The sequence below is a fragment of the Giraffa tippelskirchi genome, chromosome 8 (genome assembly GCF_054371585.1).
Source record: "Giraffa tippelskirchi isolate mGirTip1 chromosome 8, T2T-mGirTip1v1.2.pri, whole genome shotgun sequence".
In the NCBI taxonomy this organism is placed as follows: domain Eukaryota; kingdom Metazoa; phylum Chordata; class Mammalia; order Artiodactyla; family Giraffidae; genus Giraffa; species Giraffa tippelskirchi.
Window position 1 is genome coordinate 133128239 of NC_137282.1, and position 19410 is coordinate 133147648.

At 55.1% G+C, this 19410-nt stretch overlaps 2 protein-coding genes across 17 annotated transcripts in view; both read left to right on the forward strand.

Annotated features, from left to right (window-relative positions):
• Nucleotides 1-303: 303 nt before the first annotated feature.
• SRF (serum response factor) lies at nucleotides 304-11945 on the forward strand. Of its 4 annotated transcripts, none has more exons than XM_081518795.1 (8): nucleotides 304-2895; nucleotides 3244-3697; nucleotides 5447-5713; nucleotides 6752-7013; nucleotides 7571-7690; nucleotides 8727-8918; nucleotides 9237-9313; nucleotides 9539-11945. In XM_081518795.1, exons 1-8 carry the CDS (start codon nucleotides 2741-2743, stop codon nucleotides 9632-9634), a joined length of 1623 nt encoding a protein of 540 aa, XP_081374921.1. In that variant the 5' UTR covers nucleotides 304-2740; the 3' UTR covers nucleotides 9635-11945. The 4 variants fall into 4 exon arrangements, with proteins under 4 accessions (XP_081374921.1, XP_081374922.1, XP_081374924.1 ...); XM_081518796.1 differs by having other exon boundaries at nucleotides 304-2882; nucleotides 3231-3697; XM_081518798.1 differs by having other exon boundaries at nucleotides 2832-3082; nucleotides 3369-3697.
• A 277-nt stretch (nucleotides 11946-12222) lies between these two features.
• CUL9 (cullin 9) overlaps nucleotides 12223-19410 on the forward strand; it is a 34980-nt gene continuing 27792 nt past the window's right edge. For 10 of the 13 annotated variants that reach the window (XR_014061850.1, XM_081518782.1, XM_081518787.1 and 7 more), the window contains exons 1-8: nucleotides 12223-12615; nucleotides 14237-14870; nucleotides 15428-15582; nucleotides 15916-16428; nucleotides 16931-17066; nucleotides 17217-17410; nucleotides 17695-18100; nucleotides 18523-18715. Coding sequence is in view for 12 of the 13 variants with exons in the window: in XM_081518782.1 (XP_081374908.1) it covers nucleotides 14276-14870; nucleotides 15428-15582; nucleotides 15916-16428; nucleotides 16931-17066; nucleotides 17217-17410; nucleotides 17695-18100; nucleotides 18523-18715 (2192 nt within the window). In the remaining variant the exon portion in view is untranslated. The remainder of the gene's footprint in view (nucleotides 12616-14236; nucleotides 14871-15427; nucleotides 15583-15915; nucleotides 16429-16930; nucleotides 17067-17216; nucleotides 17411-17694; nucleotides 18101-18522; nucleotides 18716-19410) is intronic. The other 3 variants (XM_081518792.1, XM_081518793.1, XM_081518794.1) reach the window with 1 other exon arrangement.

Genomic DNA, 19410 nt, shown 5'->3' on the forward strand with positions numbered 1-19410 from the left:
GCTACTGTGGTCGAGGCCTTATCGGAGAGGCACCAAACTCACATTCCAGGGAGGCCAGGAAGGGGACTTATCTGAGTTCAGTGGGCTGTGCAGAGTCTGTGGGGAACCTGAGAGCAAACGCCTCTTCTATGGCCATCATTCAGCTGCCCTCCAGCCTGTTGTGCTCTTGTGATCACGTAGGTCCAAGGGTGCTAAAAATTCCAATTTTTTGAGAAAGGCTGTATATTCAGATTTTTATGTAAAATATCCTGATTTGAAAATATTCTATGGTCGAAACAAAACACACCTATGAACCAGTTTTTTCTTTTTTTTTAATCATTGTGTTTGTCTTTTTTTAATTTGGCTGTATCAGTTCTCAGTTGCAGTAGGTAGGATATTCGATCTTCTTTGCAGCATGTGGTATCTAGTTCCCTGTCCAGGGATCAAACCCAGGCCCCCTGCACTGAGAGCGTGGCATCTTAGCCACTGGACCACCAGGAAGGTCCCTGAACCAGTTTTCACTTTAACTTTATCCAACAATCAGCAGTTTTGTTTCCTGAACCTGCAGTACTGTGGTGTGGGTGGAGGTCTACCCCCTCCTCCTTGCCCCCCCAGCTCTGGTTACAAAGGGTCATGAAGATGAAGCCATGGCAAGCAAGCAAAGGAGCTGTGGCACTAATACTGGTGGTGGCACTAACTGGGGTTGGGTGAAATGGGAGACCATAAACCTCTGTGAAGGGAAGCCGAGTATGCTCATTGGGGACCCCCTTCCCTGTGGACGTGGCAGACAGCTGTGGTTCCCTGCTGAGTGGGCTGTCCACCCTTTATGTGTCTAAACTAGGCGTCTCAAACAGGAAAGTATTTAGAAGCCAGGTGAGAATGAATCCCGAAGGCTGTGGTTGTAAGACTGTGAGGCTCAGACAAATCCCAAGCAACCATTTGTGGCCCCTGAAGCCCGTCTGGAACCTATTTATCTATTTGACCTGTTCTTCCTCTTGAGCTAACACATTCCATATGTTTAACTACCTGTTGTGTGGAGTAAAGTAGGAAAAGAGGAGGAAAAAACTCCTTAAAAAACTGTTAGGAAAGGGGGATGAGGAGGGCTCTTAATTCCTGTATTTAGGGGTTTGATGAACAAGCTGTGTTTTTAGTTATGTTTGTGCATGTATGTATGTATGTATACACATGATATCTCACAAATCTTGAACATACTTAATTTCGGTATTTTTCAAAGTCCTTGGATTGCAATTCACAGTACGATATGCAGTTGACATTGTCATCTAGTACACACACATTGAACTGTATGAAATCGAGAGTATCCCACCCTTGACGTATAAAGTGGCAACTTTATATTGTTCAAACTAAAAATAATGCAAAGAGAAGTTTTACGCCATAATATTTACTCTTTTGTGTGTGTGAGACCCATTATATTAATAATAATTTACATGCTGGCTGCAGTATACTAAATTGCAGTATACTAAATATACCTATCACTACCACTTGATTCACCACCAACTGCTTTATTTAATCTTTACAGTAATTTAAAGTGGGAATCATCACTCTCCCATCCCCTTTAACATAAGGTGATTACCTCACCACTTGGACCACCACTGCACTGTAATCTGTATCTCATCTAATCTTTATTAAGAACCTCGAGGGATGGGTACCAACAGTGAAGTCATGTGGAGTTTGGAGAGGTCAAACACTTGTTTCCAGGCGCAGGGCTAGGAAGAGGCAGCTTTCAGATTTTAATAATTTCTGTAATAGTGAAATTCAAGCTACTTTCACTGCCTTGTAGCTAAGAACCAGACCCAGACTGTAAACCTGGATTTTGCAGCACTCCAGTCTAACTCCCTCCCACCCCCTTCTATGGGCTTTTCTTGGTTTTTAAGAGAAGGGTGTGTGTGTTGCAGTGTGTGTGTGTGTGACGCGCGTGTGTTCACTTGCTTGCTTAAACTTTCTGCTCCGCTACACTTTTTCCCAGGGCTCTGCACTGGCTGGGGGTGGGCTTTATCCCTGGGACCACTCCCTCCCCCAGGCCAGCCCGCAGCTGGAAGTCTTCACAGATCTTCATCTCTCCTCCCTGCCCCCACTGGCGACCGGGAGGCCGACTGTCTCCCCGGGTCTTTTCCAGATGTACGTCTGCCAAAGATCCCCGCCCCCCGCAACCAGTATAGAGAATGATGAATGAGGACAGGGGAGCTGTCCTGGTGGGAAAGTGTCGTCGCCTTGAAAAGAGAGGGAAAGGGAAAGGAAGTGGTTGGGGGGAGGGGAATTTCTGGAGCCGAGAGGCCGCGCGGCGCGACAAGTCTGGACAGCGGGGACCCAAGCCCCCACTGCTCGGCCAGTAACGTTGACTCCCTCAGGAAGGCTTGGGGAAGTGCTCTAATCCCTGCACTCCCTGGGAATTTGGGCTGCATATAATTTACTGCAATCCGCACAATCCACCCAGGGACTATCCCAGTGTTGGCTTCCAGCCCTTGCAGCGCCGAGTTCCCAGTGCGGCTCCCTCTCCTCCGCAAGACTGCGCTCCAGTGCTCTTCCAGGCTTCCTCTCCGCAGGTTCCTCCCAATTCTCTCTACCATTCTCTGGCCAGAGGGGCGGAGTCGTACCTCCTCTCCTGTTCCTTTAAGAGGCGTCGGCTCCTCCCCTTTTGGAGTCGCGGTCTGACGCGGGATGACAGCAGCGAGTTCGGTATGTCTATGCAAATAAGCGCCCCCTGTGGGCCAATGGGGAGCGGAGGTGCCGGAACAGCGGACCAATGGGGCGGGGGTGCAGGGGCTCACCATATAAGGAGCGGCCTCGCCATAAAAGGAAACATTGTATCTCTTTATATGGGGGGAAGGGTCGGGGGATCCCTCGCCGCCAGCGCGTGGTCCCGGCCCCCTCCACCCGCCGTCTCGGCCGCGGCCGGCAGCCCCTGCCCCCCGGGGGACGCTGACGGCCGCCGGGAGCGCCGCCCTAGCGTACGGACAGGGGGCGCTCCGCGCGGCCTGGGGCAACCCGGGCCACAGGGGCAGGAAAGTGAGGGCCCAGGTCGGCCCGGGCGTGCAGGGGCCCCGGGTTCGCAGCGGTAGCGGCGGCAGCGATAGCAGCATTAGCAGCAGCGGGAGCACCGGGCTGAGCCGGGAAGCCGATGGCGGCGGCGGCGGCGGCTCCGATTCCTCGCTGACTGCCCGTCCGCCCTCCTGCATTGAGCGCCATGTTACCGAGCCAAGCTGGGGCCGCGGCGGCGCTGGGCCGGGGCTCAGCCCTGGGGGGCAGCCTGAACCGGACGCCGACGGGGCGGCCGGGCGGTGGAGGCGGCGGGACTCGCGGGGCTAACGGGGGCCGGGTCCCCGGGAACGGCGCGGGGCTCGGGCCGGGCCGCCTTGAGCGGGAGGCTGCAGCAGCAGCGACAACCACTCCGGCGCCCACCGCGGGGGCCCTCTACAGCGGCAGCGAGGGTGACTCGGAGTCGGGCGAAGAGGAGGAGCTGGGCGCCGAGCGGCGCGGCCTGAAGCGGAGCCTGAGCGAGATGGAGCTCGGTGTTGTGGTCGGTGGGCCCGAGGCGGCGGCGGCGGCCACGGGGGGCTACGGGCCGGTGAGCGGCGCGGTGAGCGGGGCCAAGCCGGGTAAGAAGACTCGGGGCCGCGTGAAGATCAAGATGGAGTTCATCGACAACAAGCTGCGGCGCTACACGACCTTCAGCAAGAGGAAGACGGGCATCATGAAGAAGGTACCGGGCTGGGAGGCTGGCCGGCCAACGGGAGCCCGGGAGGGTGGGGACGCGCAAGGGGAGCCCGGGAGGAAGGCAGAGCCGAGGCGGAGGTGAGAGGCGGCGTGTCCTCAGGAGGTGTGTGGGAGGGGTTGACTGTTGCCCCGGGAGGGTGAAAGGGGAGGGGCCGCCAGAGAAATGTGGGGAGAGGGGAGATGCCGCGAATGTCCGGAAAAGAGAGGAAAGGCGCCGAGGTGGGAGTGACGGGCGCGAGAGAGGAACCGGGCCCTTGCAGAGCGGAGGAGTGAAGAGTGTTGTTGGGAGGCTGCGGGGCTCCCGGGGAGGTGGTGAATGAGACCGGGGGGTCAGTAGGTCCTGTGCTCTCTGGTGTTCCGGGGAAGGCGCCGGAAAAACAGGGAACAGATGAGAAGGTATGGGGGCGAAGAGGCTGGAGCTGTATAACAACAATGAGCGAACGTGTGTGGGAGGAAGGTGGGCATTGCTAGAGTGGTGCTGGTTGGAAGGACCGGCAGGGCTGATGACCGAATCGGGCTCAAGAGCCCCAGTTAAGGGAGCAGGGCAGGAAAACGGATGCTACCCTGAGCATCAGAAACCAAGTCCTGCGATGGCCATGGGTCTTCGTGCATCTACTGGAAGCCGGCACACTCCCTGCAGGACAGGCCTCAGAACCATTTGCCCTTGGGATAAATGGGATTTCCAGCCCTAGGGAAAAATCGGTGCACCGAGTTTGGGGAGAAGGTTTGCAGAGGTAGCTAGCAATGCCTCCTCTTCTAGCTGATTATCCAGTGAAAAGAATGAGGAAAGGAGTCGTCTTTGGGCTATAGAAGATATGGGAAAGGATGGAAGCAGAGGAACTGGGAAACAAGAAGCTCGAACTCTGGAAACATTGGCCGGTGTTTATATCCATCCCATATAGAAACCAAGGCTGCTTCCAGTGGGTTGTGGAACTTTATTGAGACTGAGGATGCCACCTATGGGGCCATCCTTGAAGACCCCTTCCTGGCTTTATGGCAGGGTCAATTCAGTCGCTCAGTCAATGTCCGACTCTTTGTGACCCCATGGACTGCAGCACACCAGGCTTCCCTGTCCATCACCAACTCCCGGAGCTTGCTCAAACTCATGTCCATCGAGTCGGTATTATGGCAGGGTAGTAGTTGCTAATCTAGCTGCCATCTCCCATCACTCCAGACACTGTTGCATCAAGGCAAAGAAAGTGAAAAGGGGGAGCAGAGTCTTATAGAGCAGGACAAAATGGCAACAGGTTAGTGCCTGTGCAGTTTCTGGAAAGAAATGTGGAACATTTAGATTTTAGGTGGCTCCTTATCCCTGACATCTATGTGACACTCAGTGTAGTAGTGACTTCATCCTGGTCCCTGTGACGGTGAGGAGGTGGTGGGAGCCATCTCTTCATGAGGCTCTGGCACCAAGCTGGAGTGAGAAGCAGCTCCCTGGGCCCCTCTGTGTCTGCTGAGGTTATATGCTGTGTCACCAGGAGCTGTGACTGTTGGCTTGGGTTATCTGCTGGTCAATGGGGCTGTTCCTCAAAGGAGGGGCATGGGGTTTTTCTACTCTTCAGCTAACCTTCAGATATCCTTCAGACAGGACCCCCTTAGAGTCACTGGAGAAGAAGGTCATTATGGGAGTGGGAGCTTGAGATCACTGTGTACTTCCCTCTCTTTCCTACTAGCCAAGGAAGGTAGCGATTAAACATTTTGCCATTCTGCCCATCTCCTCCCCTCTTCCCCCCAGGCCTATGAGCTGTCCACGCTGACAGGGACACAGGTGCTGTTGCTGGTGGCCAGTGAGACAGGCCATGTGTATACCTTTGCCACCCGCAAGCTGCAGCCCATGATCACCAGTGAGACTGGGAAGGCACTGATTCAGACCTGCCTCAACTCGCCAGACTCTCCACCCCGCTCAGACCCCACCACAGACCAGAGAATGAGTGCCACCGGCTTTGAAGAGACAGACCTCACCTACCAGGTGTCGGAGTCCGACAGCAGTGGGGAGACCAAGGTGTGTTTGGGTCTCCTGTCTGGGGGAAGGAAGGGGAGGGACCTGACCAGCAGAGAGGGGAAGAAGGGATCTTTCTCCTTTGGCCTGGACAGGTGGATAGGTGCCTACTGATGTGGAGTGGAGCCGGGTTAGTGCCCTGCAACTTAGGGTACAGGTGTCCATACTCGCTATCCTGACAGGAGGCCGGCCCCCTAGATAAGCGGGCGGCCTCCGTGCCCATATAAGGCCGGCTCCGGCTCCACGCCGGCCTCCCGCCTGCAGCCCGCCTGCCTGGCAGGGCTCTTGCATTCCTCCCGCCAGCTGTCTCCCTGCTGGGGGCGGGGGCGTCGCTTAGCCCTGCCCTCCTGGCTGACTGGGTCGCCCGGGAATAGGAAGGGAGCACTTATGGGTTCCAGGTTCCTGGGAAGCCAGCACTGTCAGCAGGCCGGCTGATTGGCTACGCTGGAGACTACCTTACTAGCCAGCCGCCTTCCTCTTCAGGATGTCCGGGCCTGCGCACGTTAGGGAGTGTATTCACTCGGCTGTTAGGGATGCCGGCCCTGGTTACGCCTCCCCCTTCCTTTTCCCGGTAAGGAGAGGGGGCGGGGCTTCCTCCCCTTACTGCTCTGGGGAGCTCCACCTTCCGGGTGGCCCTTCACGAACTGGCCAATCGGAGGAAGCGGTACTGTTTGCCTTAGCAACGCCTCCGCCAATCAGGGGCTTCGAGTTCCACTGCTTAGCCAAAGTCCGGCGCTGACCCACCTCCAGGATCTGAGTCCCCCTCAGTTCTCTGGGCTTGGTTCTCAGCTCGTGGCTTTCTCCTTCTTCTAAGAACAAAGGCTCCCTGAGGGGAGAGTCAGTGTTCTAGACTCCCCAATCTTTTAGTGGTAGGGTTAGTTTATTCCCAGGACATTTGCTGAATGAATAAAGTCTTTGGTGCTTCATTGCCAGACCCCTCAAGATCGCTCCCAAACCCTAAGTTCCCTGAAAAACTGAAAAACCTGTCTCAGAAGCAGAATCTGGGAGAGGCTCACCACCCCATCTTTACTCTGGGTGTAGGATACACTGAAGCCGGCGTTTACCGTCACCAACCTGCCAGGTACCACCTCCACCATCCAGACAGCACCCAGCACCTCTACCACCATGCAAGTCAGCAGCGGCCCCTCCTTTCCCATCACCAACTACCTGGCACCAGTGTCTGCTAGCGTCAGCCCCAGCGCTGTCAGCAGTGCCAATGGGACTGTGCTGAAGAGTACAGGCAGCGGCCCCGTTTCTTCCGGAGGCCTCATGCAACTGCCTACCAGCTTCACCCTCATGCCCGGTGAGTCACAAGGGGTACACTGAGCATGCTAAGAGTGGGTTTAGGGCTGGTGCTAGGAGAATGTCTTTTTTTACTCAGAAGGAGGGTGGACAGGGGCCAGAGCCTGAGAGAAGCCTCTTATGTCTCATTGGTAGGCATGCCCCTCCCCCCTGGGACTTGAACTGTCCTTGTCCGTAAATTTCCACCACACACTCGGGCTTTGCCTAGCAAGCCCAGCCCTGTGCCCCCACTGCCACAGGGACAGCAGACATTCTACCACTTCCTTACCTTGACTGGAAGGCAGATCATGTCCTTGACGGATGGGTGCCTGCTCCTGTGTCAACCAAAGAGGGCAGAGGAAGAGTCTAGGGCAGGGGAAAGAGGGAAGGGCAAGAACAGAGTATGGAAGACCCTGGAGATAAGATTCTGGACCTCAGGGGCCTCTTTGGCTCTCAGGAAGGATAGTGATGGGAGTTGGGGATAGAATGTCAGCTCCTGGGCCTGGGGGTGTTTGAGGGAGCTTGGTGAAGGTGGTGGGTGGGTAGGACAGAGCACGAGTAAGTCTCTGTGTCTTATAGGTGGGGCAGTGGCCCAGCAGGTCCCAGTGCAGGCCATTCAGGTGCACCAGGCCCCACAGCAAGCGTCTCCCTCTCGCGACAGCAGCACAGACCTCACGCAGACCTCCTCCACCGGGACAGGTATAGCTTGAAACTCCGTCACCTCCTTGCCCTGCCTCGTGCATGAGGCCTAGCAGTAGGTGCCAGGATTATCCATCCTGTAACTAAGGTCAGGAAATTTCTTAATGTGGACACTGAATCTTTTGGGCTAACCCTTTCCCTATTGCTTATGAGAAAGTCAGATGAGGATGGCTGGTTTTGAATCCTGCCCTGCAGTGGGGCTGTGGATTTCAGGAAGAAATTGGGACCGTTGAAGCCACTCTCCTCCTCACTCAGGTGAAGAGCCTGAGGTACAGAAAGAAGTTCCTTTCCCACAGACACATATTTGCTCAATTGCCAGGAAGGATTTACAGAGCAGTTGTCTCCTTGTGGGAGGGTATCCTAGCTTTTGAGTAATCATAAGTCCCCTCCATGTCTCTAGTCATTTTAGAAATGATGAGACACTTTCAAAATAAAATTACTTTGAAGTTCTTGTTAATCACAACCCTGTTACACAAAGTTTGGTCTGTGGAAGGAGGACCAGTATCACCTGGGAGCTTGATAGAAATGCAGACTCTCAAGCCTCACCCCAAACCTACTGAATCAGAATCTGCACTTCTAACAAGATCCCCCGGTGACTGTATGCACATTAACATTGGAGAAGTGCTTTTTAAAAGCTGGTTCTGTTAGCCGCATGTTGAGGAAGAGAGAAGAGGAGTGAGAACAGATGAAAAATGGGATGAGGGAGCTCTTTCAGAGAAGAGTATCTGAGTCTCCTTGGCTTGGGTCAGTCATTGTAATCTTTGTTTTTCCCAGGGCCTTGGGGTCTTGGAACAAAGCAGATAGATAATCGAATAGAACGATGTGATAGGATACACTAAAAGGTTGGTGCGGTTGTGTTCAAGAAAAAATAAGGCTTTTCTCAGTCGATGACAGGGAACAGAGGAAGGAGCTTTGTCTAGGTTTCGACCTGGGAAATGGCGGGAGGGCTCTGGAGGCCTGGAGTTCCTGGGGGTGGGATGGGGGCTCTCAGTCAGCACCAGTGCCAACCTCCCTGACGTGTGTCTGTGTTTGCCAGTGACGTTGCCTGCCACCATCATGACGTCATCTGTGCCCACAACTGTGGGCGGCCACATGATGTACCCCAGCCCCCATGCGGTGATGTATGCGCCCACCTCGGGCCTGGCTGATGGCAGCCTCACTGTGCTCAATGCCTTCTCCCAGGCGCCATCCACCATGCAGGTGTCCCACAGCCAGGTCCAGGAGCAAGGTGAGTCGGGCAGGGCTGCAGAAAGGAGGACCATTTCTTCCCTCCCTCACACACACACACACACACACACTCACATGCCTCCCCTCAACTCACATGCACACACTCACACATACACCTATATGTATACACACACAGATGCTTCCACACGCACTCGAACACCCACATTCACATGCACACTTGACACATTTGGACACTCACCCTTGGGCACTTAATCTGCGACTCACTCAGTCAACTTGTGCACTTACCAACACACCTCCAAGATCTGGAAGTTTCTCTTGAGCAAGTGATTTGAGTCTCTCCTGTGGTTATCTCATGCAGGTGGTGTCCCCCAGGTGTTCCTCACAGCACCATCTGGGACAGTGCAAATCCCAGTTTCTGCAGTTCAGCTTCACCAGGTAGGTGGGAGCACCTTCCATTCCAGCCAGCCAGCCTCTTCTTTATCTTGACTTGGGGGATTTCATTACCCGGTGGTCCAAGCCAAGATCCTTAGCCGGGAGGCCTGTCTGTTTTCCTGATCAGGCCTGGGTGGTGGGCAGAGGGGCAGGCAGGCAGGGGACAGCCTGAGCTGGCCGGTCCTTTCCAGCCCCCCACCTCCTCCTTACACACCCCCTTCCCTCCAGATGGCTGTGATAGGGCAGCAGGCCGGGAGCAGCAGCAACCTCACCGAATTACAGGTGGTGAACCTGGACGCCGCCCACAGCACCAAGAGTGACTGATCCGCCCTGCCGCCCTGGACAGATGGCCCAAGGGATGGCACCACTTATTTATTGTTGCCTTTTCACATTTTCTTTACACACATGTTGACGGGCTGCAGGAGGGAGGCGGGGAGGAGCGTGGGCAGCCACAGGACTGAGCCCTCTCACTCCAGCCAAAGAAATGGGCCAGCCTGCCCTCCGCCCCGGCCTCTCCCCTCCCCGCCTCTAGCTCCGCCTCCCATTTCTGTTGACGGTGGGGCTGCCCTCCCTCCTCAGACTCCCCTTGCCAGCTTGGCTCCATGTTTGCCATGAGTATTAGCTTACCCGATGGGACCGTGCCCCCCACCACCACACACACAGGTCTCTGTGGGACTAGGCACTGTGTCCCCCTGAGGAAGCAGCCGGGAGGCCTCTCCCCAGTCTCCTTGCTGACCCCACGTCAGCACTGTGTCTGCCACAGGCTGGGTCAAAAGAGCCCGCCCCCTGCCCCTCGGGGAGCCAGCTGGAGAGATGGGGCTTATTCCCTCAAGCCGTGCCCGTGGCCCCTACAGCTCCTGAGCAGCGGGGCCTGTGCGCCAGCACAGCAGATTCCCAGGGCGACCTGCCCTGCCCTGCCCTGCCCTGCCGCTCCCTTCGGAACTCCAGGGGCTGCTGGCTTGGAGGGAACCACCCATGTTCCCTCTCCCCCTGTCTTCCCCCCTCTCCTCCCAGCTGCTTTACTTAAAGTTGATTTTGAACTTTTTATTTGAGGAGACGAAGTGAAAACAAATCTATAAATATATATTTTTAAAATATTTAACTTTTTTTTATGGCGTTTTTCTCGTCCCCCTCCCTGCCCAAGCTCCCCTTCCCTGGGGAGCCCTTAGGCTCCCCAGAACTGGCTGGGCCTCTGGGGACAGAGCCACCCCATGAGCTTGGGGCTCGCCAGTGTGGGGGGGGAGATTGCCCGGTCCTGGGTTGTTTCCAGGAGAAAACCGGGGGAGGGGCCCTCAGGCCATGGCCCAACGGGGTGGGGAGGGTGACCCACAGCTCTGGGCCTCTTTTTGCCCTTCAGGGCTGTTGCTAGGGAGAGGGAAGAGGGAGACCAAATGTGGGTGGGGGGTGGGAGGGTGTCAGAGGCAACTGACTTCATTTGTGCCACACGCATGGGCATTGCAGCCTTGTGCGCTTCCAGGCCTGCAGCTGCCTGGGGCCCAAGTTGCAGTGAGCAGGGTGGGGTCTGGGAGGGGGCAAGAGGCAGGATTGGGGGTCAGAAGAAATGGGAGCAGCTTTTCGGCTGAGTGTGGGGTTAGGGGAGCCAGAAATGGCAGCTCTCCCAGGGAGTGAGCAGCTACTGTAACTTTTTAAAATTAAGACAAAAAGCCTTGAAGAAAATGACTTTATTTTTCTAAGTGTAACCTCAGTATTTATGTAATTTGTACAGGGGCCGTGCCCCACCCCCTCTGCCCCCTTTGGGGTAGATCTTGAGGGTGGCCCAACATAGGGGGAAGGGTCTTTTACCCTGTGTCAGAGCCTACCTTCACCACCTGTATCAGAGAGGGAGCTTTTTCAGAACAGGGCAGTGGGGGAGGGGGTGGAGTTTTATTAACCCCTTAGGTCTGCCTTGAGTAGGAACAAGACTGCTTCTGTGATTAGGTGAAGGGGTGGGGGAAGTTTTTACACACAGCCTAGTTATCATGGGGACGATTTGCCGACATGTTTGAGAACCTCCGGACCTCTAACCTCCTTTGCTGTCTTGCCCCAGTTTGGGGTGCCAAGATGGAAGCCATCTTTCTGGCTTTCTCCAGAAGATAGCAGGGGGCTTATGGGTGGCTTACAGATTGGGGCATGGCAAATCAGGGGTCAGAGAGTGGGGGAGCTTGGGACTCAGGTCTGCAACTGCCCAGCCCCTTTTCTCTACTCTTGTTTTCACTCCACCATCACTCACTCACTCCCCTCTCCCTCACAATGGGGAGGAGACCTTGATGAATTCCTCCTCTCCTTCCCACAAAAGACAGACCCAGTGAGTGAATTAGGCAAAGTGCTTATAATGTGTGTCGTGTGAGCGTGGCCTTGGGAGAACATGCGTGCCTCAAGGATGAGGTGGCATTTTTATGTGCAGCGACCCTTGGTGTTTCCCTTCCTTGGTGGTTCTGGGGTGTGTGTGTGTGTGTGTGCGCCTGCCTGAGTGAATGTGTGTGTGCGAATGTGGGGTGTGTATGTTAGTGGTTTCTACTTCCCCTGGGATGCTGACCCAGGAATAGTGGACATGGTCACAGTCCTATGTACAGAGCTTTCTTTTGTATTAAGAAAAAAATACTCTTTCAATAAATGTATCATTTTTGTGCACAGACTGTGGGGTCTTGGCCTTTGTTTTCCCATATTGGAGGGAGGGAGGTATGAACACAAACGTTCTGAGAAACAAGCGTCTTGTTTAATGAAACGCAAAGGGGTGCTTTAGGGCTGATGAACTCGATTGATTTGACTTAAGGAACACATCGGGGATGATGGTTAGGGCCTTCATCTTCGGCCCCAGCTGTGCTAGGTGCTTAGGTCAACACAGAGAGAAGCAATTTTAATTAACAGGAAAAAGAACGCAACCAATCCAAAGCCTCGGGTTTGGGAAACTCACGGTCACGTGACCTAGAGCAAACTAAGAGGACAGCCCTAGGATGGGAGTGTGCGTTTCGGTGGGAGATGAAGAAGGCAGACCCGGTAAAGGGCAAGGAGGGCTTCAAAGCCAATGTTGGAATAGAAAGGGCGGCCTACGGCTGCGGAGAAAGGGGCCACGCTACCACGACCCCAAGGCTCCGCAGCAGCGCGCCCCCAGACGCGGGTCCTACGCACGCTGCGCCACGCGCCGTGCCGCCGCCGCGCTCGGCTGTGGGCCGCGGTGGCACCCGTAGCCGCCCGGCCGTGCGCGCACTGGCGGCGTGACCCGGAAGGGAGCCGCGGAGGAGGCGGGGCCAAGGACTGCGGGACCGGCGCCGGGCTCCAGCGAGGGCTGAGCCGGGAAGTGGGAGGTGAGAGGAGAGTTCTGCACCCTCCCAGCCCCTGCCCCGTCCCTTCCCCGGGTCCTTGCCCACTCTCCGTGGCGCTGACGACAGGAGCCAGGTCTTGCCGAGATTCGCTCGGTCCGGTCGGTCCGGTCAGCCTCTTCCGACCGCGCCCCCCCACCTCCTCCGCCCCCCAAGCCGGTTCTCGTGGTGGGTGCGGGCCTCCCCCGCCGCCCCTGCTGGCTTGCAAGGTCGGTCCTGACTTGCCACCTACGCCTACCTGCTGTCTCATCCCCGCAACCAAGACCTCGCCTCCACATCTCAGTTTATTGCTCCTGTTCTCCAGCCCTTCCTCTCGCCCCATTTAGGCCTTTCCGGTTGTGTTACTTCATCCCGCTCATCAGTTGTCCATCGCACATCACTTGGTTACCTCCCTGTCTTGCGCTCCTCCCCAACCCCCCCGCATGCTATCTGGACCCCTGCCCCTTTCGAGAGCCACATCCTGTGTTTCCCCTCCTCTTCACGCCTTTCTTATACTCTCATCCTCTATCCCTGTACCCCAACATGACCCCTGCTCTGATCACCATTTCTTCATTTGGGTTTGCTGTCCGTTCGTATCTTCGCCATTCCCTTTTGCCCCCACGCTGCTTCATATCTTTCCCTGATCACTAACGTAGCCGTCACTCCGCACCTACTTATAATCTTATTCTGACACAGTAGCGTTCTACTTACCTGGGGACTGCTCCTACCTTCTCCCTCGCTAACAATAGTAGTATTACATTCTGTTTACTGAGCACTCACTGTATGCTAGAGGCCGTTCTGAATGCTTTATATATAGTGATCTTAGTAAGCTTTTATGACAGTTTTGTAAATTGGGTTTAAATATTATCTTGCAGAGGAGAAAACTGAGGCTTGTCCAAAAGTACGCATATAAGAAGTGAAGGAGCCAGAATTCAGAGTCCCATTTATCTGAATCTGTACTATATTGCCTCTCTTAATACCTCTACTGTCTCCTGACCTCATTCCCTACCCTTCAACTCCATGATTATTGCCTCCATCTAGATCTACCTAACTTAGACCCTTACCATACATACAGCATAAGGGCAGGGTGGGACTTGGTTTTTTTCCTCCCATACTTTTATTTGGATTCCTAGTCCCTTCTCCCTTTCCCGATATTCTCATACCTTTTTCTCATCCAGTCATCTGCCTCCTTTTAGTCTCTCTTAATATCTGCCATGACCCAGCCCTTTATACCCACATTCCAGCTTTAACCTGTCAGTTATGCTCCCTGTTCTGCCCCTTCTCCATCCTGACTTTCCTGACTTGTTCTGGCCCCACTGTCTCAACAGGCTGCTGTCCTGTTGTCCTGATTAACCATCAGCTCAATTTGTTATCTTGCTTTCTATTCTTCTCTTCCTCTCTTGTAATTTCTTCCATTTCAGAAACCTTTTCATATCTTTCTGTCGCTGTTTTTCACTCCGTTTTCCTTCTCTTACAAATCCCAAAGTGTGTTTAGGTTATTTATTCCATCCTATTCTTGGCCTTTTCTCTTTGGCCTCCAAATCCCATGCAGCCTACCAGTCACCCCCAACCCTGTCTGCGGCTCAAGGTTCCACCCCCTTCACGTAGGTTTTTCTCTTTCCCACAGTGCCTCTGTCTCTCTCCCTGTGTGTCCCAGGAAGTCAGGATGGTGGGAGAACGGCGCACTGGGGACCTCATGGTGCCCTTGGGGCCCCGGCTGCAAGCATATCCCGAAGAGCTCCTTCGACAGCGGCCAGGGCAGGATGGGCATCCTGAATACTTGATCCGATGGAGTGTCCTGAAGTGTGGGGAAGTGGGCAGAGTGGGTGTGGAGGAGGGCAAGGCAGAGCACATCCTCATGTGGCTGTCAGCCCCCGAGGTCTACGCCAGCTGCCCCATGCTGTTAGGTGAACGGGCGTTATCTAAGGGACCTGAGCACGAGACAGCTGGGGGCTCAGCAAGCTTTCCCCGAGACCCAGGCAGTCTGGATGACGTGGCCATGGGAGAGATGGAGGCCGACGTGCGTGCGCTGGTGCGCAGGGCTGCCCGGCAGCTGGCAGAAGGTGGGACCTCGAGCCTCACGGCCGCTGTGCTCCACACCATCCATGTGCTCAGCGCCTATGCCAGCATCGGGCCCCTCACTGGGGTCTTCAGGGAGACGGGCGCCCTGGACCTACTCATGCACATGCTGTGCAACCCCGAGCCTCAGATCCGTCGGAGTGCCGGCAAGATGCTGCAGGCCCTGGCAGCCCACGATGCTGGTGAGAGACAGCCATGGGAAGAAGGGAGCCCCTGGAGAGGATGGGGCCACAGGAGTAAGAACAGGAAGAGGAGGGGTTTCCCAGCTCTGTAAGAGCACCTAGTATTTGGTAGACATCAATTTCATTGCAAAGGGAAAATGTAGATTAATAAGCCATCACAGGTGCAGAAACAGGATAGAATGATAGCACCTGGTTTAGCTGTCTATTCTCAGGGCAGTGGCAGAGAAGAAATGGGAATAAGTTTACGTGTTCTGGTGGAGATTTGTTAGTTGGTTGTGAAATCACTTTCATGGGTTATAACCAACGTTTCTTAAAAATGTGAAACCTTAGCTCAGAGCACTTAGTAGTGTAAGCTTTGTAGTATGAAATGTATGTTTCAGTTTCACATAGTGTACACTTGTGTCAGGTGACTATGTGAAATGTATCTGTTTCTGGGAGTCTCAGTCACAAAGAAGTTTGAAAGCCTCTGGGGTAGAGGATAGACAGTCTGGGGGCAGGCGATGTGGGGAGGCGTAGTGGGGATTCAGGAGAAGATCCGGATCCGGTGTGTATTACAGGGAGTCGGGCTCACGTCCTTCTGTCACTGAGCCAACAAGACGGCATTGAGCAGCACATGGATTTTGACAGCCGCTATACTTTGCTGGAACTGTTTGCAGAGACCACGTCTTCCGAGGAGCACTGCATGGCCTTTGAGGGCATTCACCTGCCTCAGGTACCCTTGCAGCTGTAGGGGAAAGGCTGTGTACAAGGGCCAGGGCATGATTTCTGAAAATGTGATTCAGGACTGCACCAGCACCAGGGCCCCCTGGGGAACCTACTAAAATGAAGGTTCATGTTATCCTCCCCACTCAGAGTCTCTGAGATGAGAACCCAGGAGTCTGTGTTTTAAGGCATTCCTTGGGTGTTTCTTACGTCAGTCACAGTTTGGGAACTGCAGGTGTGGGGATGAGGCCTTTGTCTTTTTCTGGAGAGGCTGATATCGAGGGAAAGGAGAGGGGCGGGAGCTGGGAGAAGAGGAAGCTACACCATGGACTGTGTCCTCCAGATCCCAGGAAAACTGCTCTTCTCCCTGGTGAAACGCTACCTGTGTGTCACTTCCCTGCTGGATCAGCTGAATAACAGTCCAGAGCAGGGGGCCGGAGACCGAGGCTCCCCAACCTCGAGGGAGGATTTGGGCCGGGAGAAGAGCCGGGGGCAGCGGGAGCTGGAGTTCAGTATGGCTGTGGGCAACCTTATCTCGGAGCTGGTGCGGAGCATGGGCTGGGCCCGGAACCTCAGCCAACAGGGCACGTTGCCACCCCGGCCGACCCGGTCCATCTTTCAGCCCAGCATTTCAGGCCCCAGCCTTTTACTCCCCACCATCGTTGCGACCCCCAGGAGGCAAGGGCGGGCCTTCCGCCAGCGCGCTGAATTCTCTAGCCTTAGTGGCTATGGTGAGTACGTGCAGCAGACCCTGCAGCCGGGGATGCGAGTGCGGATGCTGGATGACTACGAGGAGATCAGCGCGGGCGACGAGGGCGAGTTCCGGCAGAGCAACAATGGCGTGCCCCCTGTGCAGGTGAGCAGGGCCATGGCTGGGGGTCTGTCTGCATGGGGCATAGCTGGGGCTTCATGCTTCGTGCTGGGGGTTCTGGCAGGCCACCCAGCAGAAAACCCCCAGAGAATCGGAATGCTGGCAAGAGGGTCAGTGATGGAGAGGGGTTGTCGGAGGGCTGGGAAAATCTGGCAGGAGTGTGTGGGCTGTGAGGTCGAGGAGAGACTCCATTGACCAGGAGGCAGAACTGATATATCCAGATATCCCCACCCCCAGCAGCGGAGTGGGCTTGGAGGGAGTGTGGGAGCAGAGGCCTTCCGGGTTAGGAAGAGAGGAGAAGCAGGGCACACCTTGGTCGGGGAAGGGAGCGTTGTGTGCTGGAGGTTTCCCAGGCCTAGCCTGGTGTGCCCCTGAGGGCTCCACGCCCCAAGTCTGGGTCTGGCCATCTTCTCCAGCTTGCCCAGCGCAGGGTTCTCAGGGCTGAGCCCTCTCTCTCCTTCTGTCTGTCTCCCTTCCTCCACACCAGGTCTTCTGGCAGTCGACGGGCCGTACCTACTGGGTACACTGGTACATGCTGGAGATCCTGGGTCCTGAGGAGACAGCTGAGGACACGGCTTCAGCGGCTGCGGAGAAGGGGGCCGGGGCTGCTGTGTTGGGCACAGGTGAGCCAGGGAGGGGACAAGGACACCGTGTCTGAACAGAGGAGGAGCAGGCGGAATGCAGCCCCCTCAGGACCAGGAACTGCCCCAGACGTTCAGAAATCCATTCAGTCCCCCGGTGGAGGCTGAGGCCCCTGCTGCCTGTCTCCCCAGCACTCCCCTCCTGGGACTGGAAGCCGGTGGACGGGCTCTACTCTTTGCCATACCTCCAGCCCGAGCCTCAGAAGAACCGGGAACTGGGCTACCTGACCCAGGCTGAGTGGTGGGAGCTGCTCTTCTTCATCAAGAAGTTGGACGTATGTGACCAGCAGCCAATTTTCCAGAGTCTTCAGGAGAACCTGGATGAGGTATTACAGCCCGGAGATACCTGGGGGGGTTTGGGGTGGGGTTGGAGTTGGGATTCTCTCAGGTAGTTCACCCTGTGGGACTGCCTAGGGGAGCGTGGAGTGAGGTTAGAGAGCTTAGAGCTTAGAGAGCCAAGGAATCCTTCCCTGGGGATGAGGCGAAGGCTGGGAGGGTCTAGGAGGCAGGAAGAGTGTAAGGCGCCAGTGGGAGGTGGCCCACCTCCTGTTACTGTCCCCAGGCCCTTGGTGTCTGCTCCTTCCTGAAGTACATGCCTTTCTGTTGGCAGAGCCTGGGCGAGAAGGCCCTGGGTGAAATCTCTGTGCCTGTGGCCATGGCAGAGGGTCTGCTGCAGGTTCTCAGGAATCGGTTTGAGGGCAGCACCCTCAGCGACCTGCTCAACTCCCAGATCTACACCAAGTACGGGCTGCAGCCCGACGCTCTGAGCAGCTCGTCATCTTCACAAAGTCACTCCTGTACCCTGGATCCTGAAGAGGAGTCGAAGTCAGACGCCAACTTCTCAGAGGAGGAGACCGAGTCCCCCAAAGTGAAGGCCGAGCCCGTCAAGGCAGAGGCAGAGCCGGTCAAGGGAAAAACTGAGCCGCCCATGGCACAGAGCGATTCGCAGCTGTTCAACCAGCTTCTGGTGACTGAGGGGATGGCTCTGCCCCCCGGATTGAAGGAGGCAGCCAGTGGTGAGTCAGGGGCTGGGCGGGGAGGGCAGAGAGGTGGGAGCAAGTCCTGAGTACCCCCCAGAGAAGTGGGTTGTCTGTGGGGAGAGCACGCTGTGGAGCAAGATCACTTCTGTGTGAGAAAGTGCATTGGAAGCGTGCATGCATTTTCCTTCCTTGAACCTTGATTATGTACAGTCAGTCACTGCTGCGTTTCTTCAGTGTCCCTAGAGAAGGGGGTCCATCTTCTAGAATATCGTCATCTTCATTGCCTGACTGTTAAATCCCTCACACAGAGTTGGGAGCATTCTGGATGCAAGCTACAGTAGTGAACAGGGTGTTCAAACATCATTAGGATAATTGGGCATGACCGTTAGAGACTTCCGAGGTGAAGATGCCACAGTTGTTTTTTTTTTAAGCCGCCGCCTTTCCCTCACGACTTTCAGAAATGATTAGAGCCCTGCGGGGTCCTGGGCCACGCAGCTCCCTGGACCAGTACGTGGCAGCAGTCGTGGCCACTGTGCAGATCTCTAGCTTGGACACCAGTCTGCAGCTCTCAGCACTCTGTGCTCTCTCCCAAGCCGTGGAGGAGGTCACGGAGCGAGACCACCCTCTGGTCCGTCCTGACAGATTCCTGAGGTTCGAACCCTGGGGAGGGAAGAGGGGGTTATGGTTTAAGCTGTCAGTTTGGGGAGGATAGAGGTAGGGAGGGAAGGAGCTAGGAGATCAAGAGTTATAAAGGCTGGGGGAAAGAAGGGCCAGCCTGAGGCATAACTGAGCAGGAAGGTGGACTATATGATGGTTAATATTCTTGGAGCACTTGTTCTGTGCTAGGCCCTTGTACTTAAAGTTTTATAAGCATTCTCTCTTTAAATCCTCCCATCTCCAGAGGAAAACCTGATGCTATTCTTATCCACTGTGTGGGTCAGGGACTGAGGCTTAGAGAATTTAAGTAACCCGCCCAGTATGACAGATAATAGAATCAGGATTCAAATGGAGGTCCTTTTGGCTTTTGAGTATTTTTTTTTCTCCCTCCCTACTTTCTTCCTTTTAAATTAAAAAATAATTAATGAATTAATTTGTCTGCATCAGATCTTAGTTGTGTCATGCAGGGTCTTCGTTGCATCATGCAGGATCTTTTATGTGCGGTGCGTGGACTCTCTAGTTGTGTTATACGGGCTCGGTAGTTGTGGTTTGCGGGCTTAAAGCCCCTCAGCATGTGGGATCTTAGTTCCCTGACCAGGGATCAAACCCACGTCCCCTGCATTGCAAGGCAAATTCTTAACCACTGGACCACCAGGAAAGTCCCCTAAAATTTTTAAAAAATACTTCGT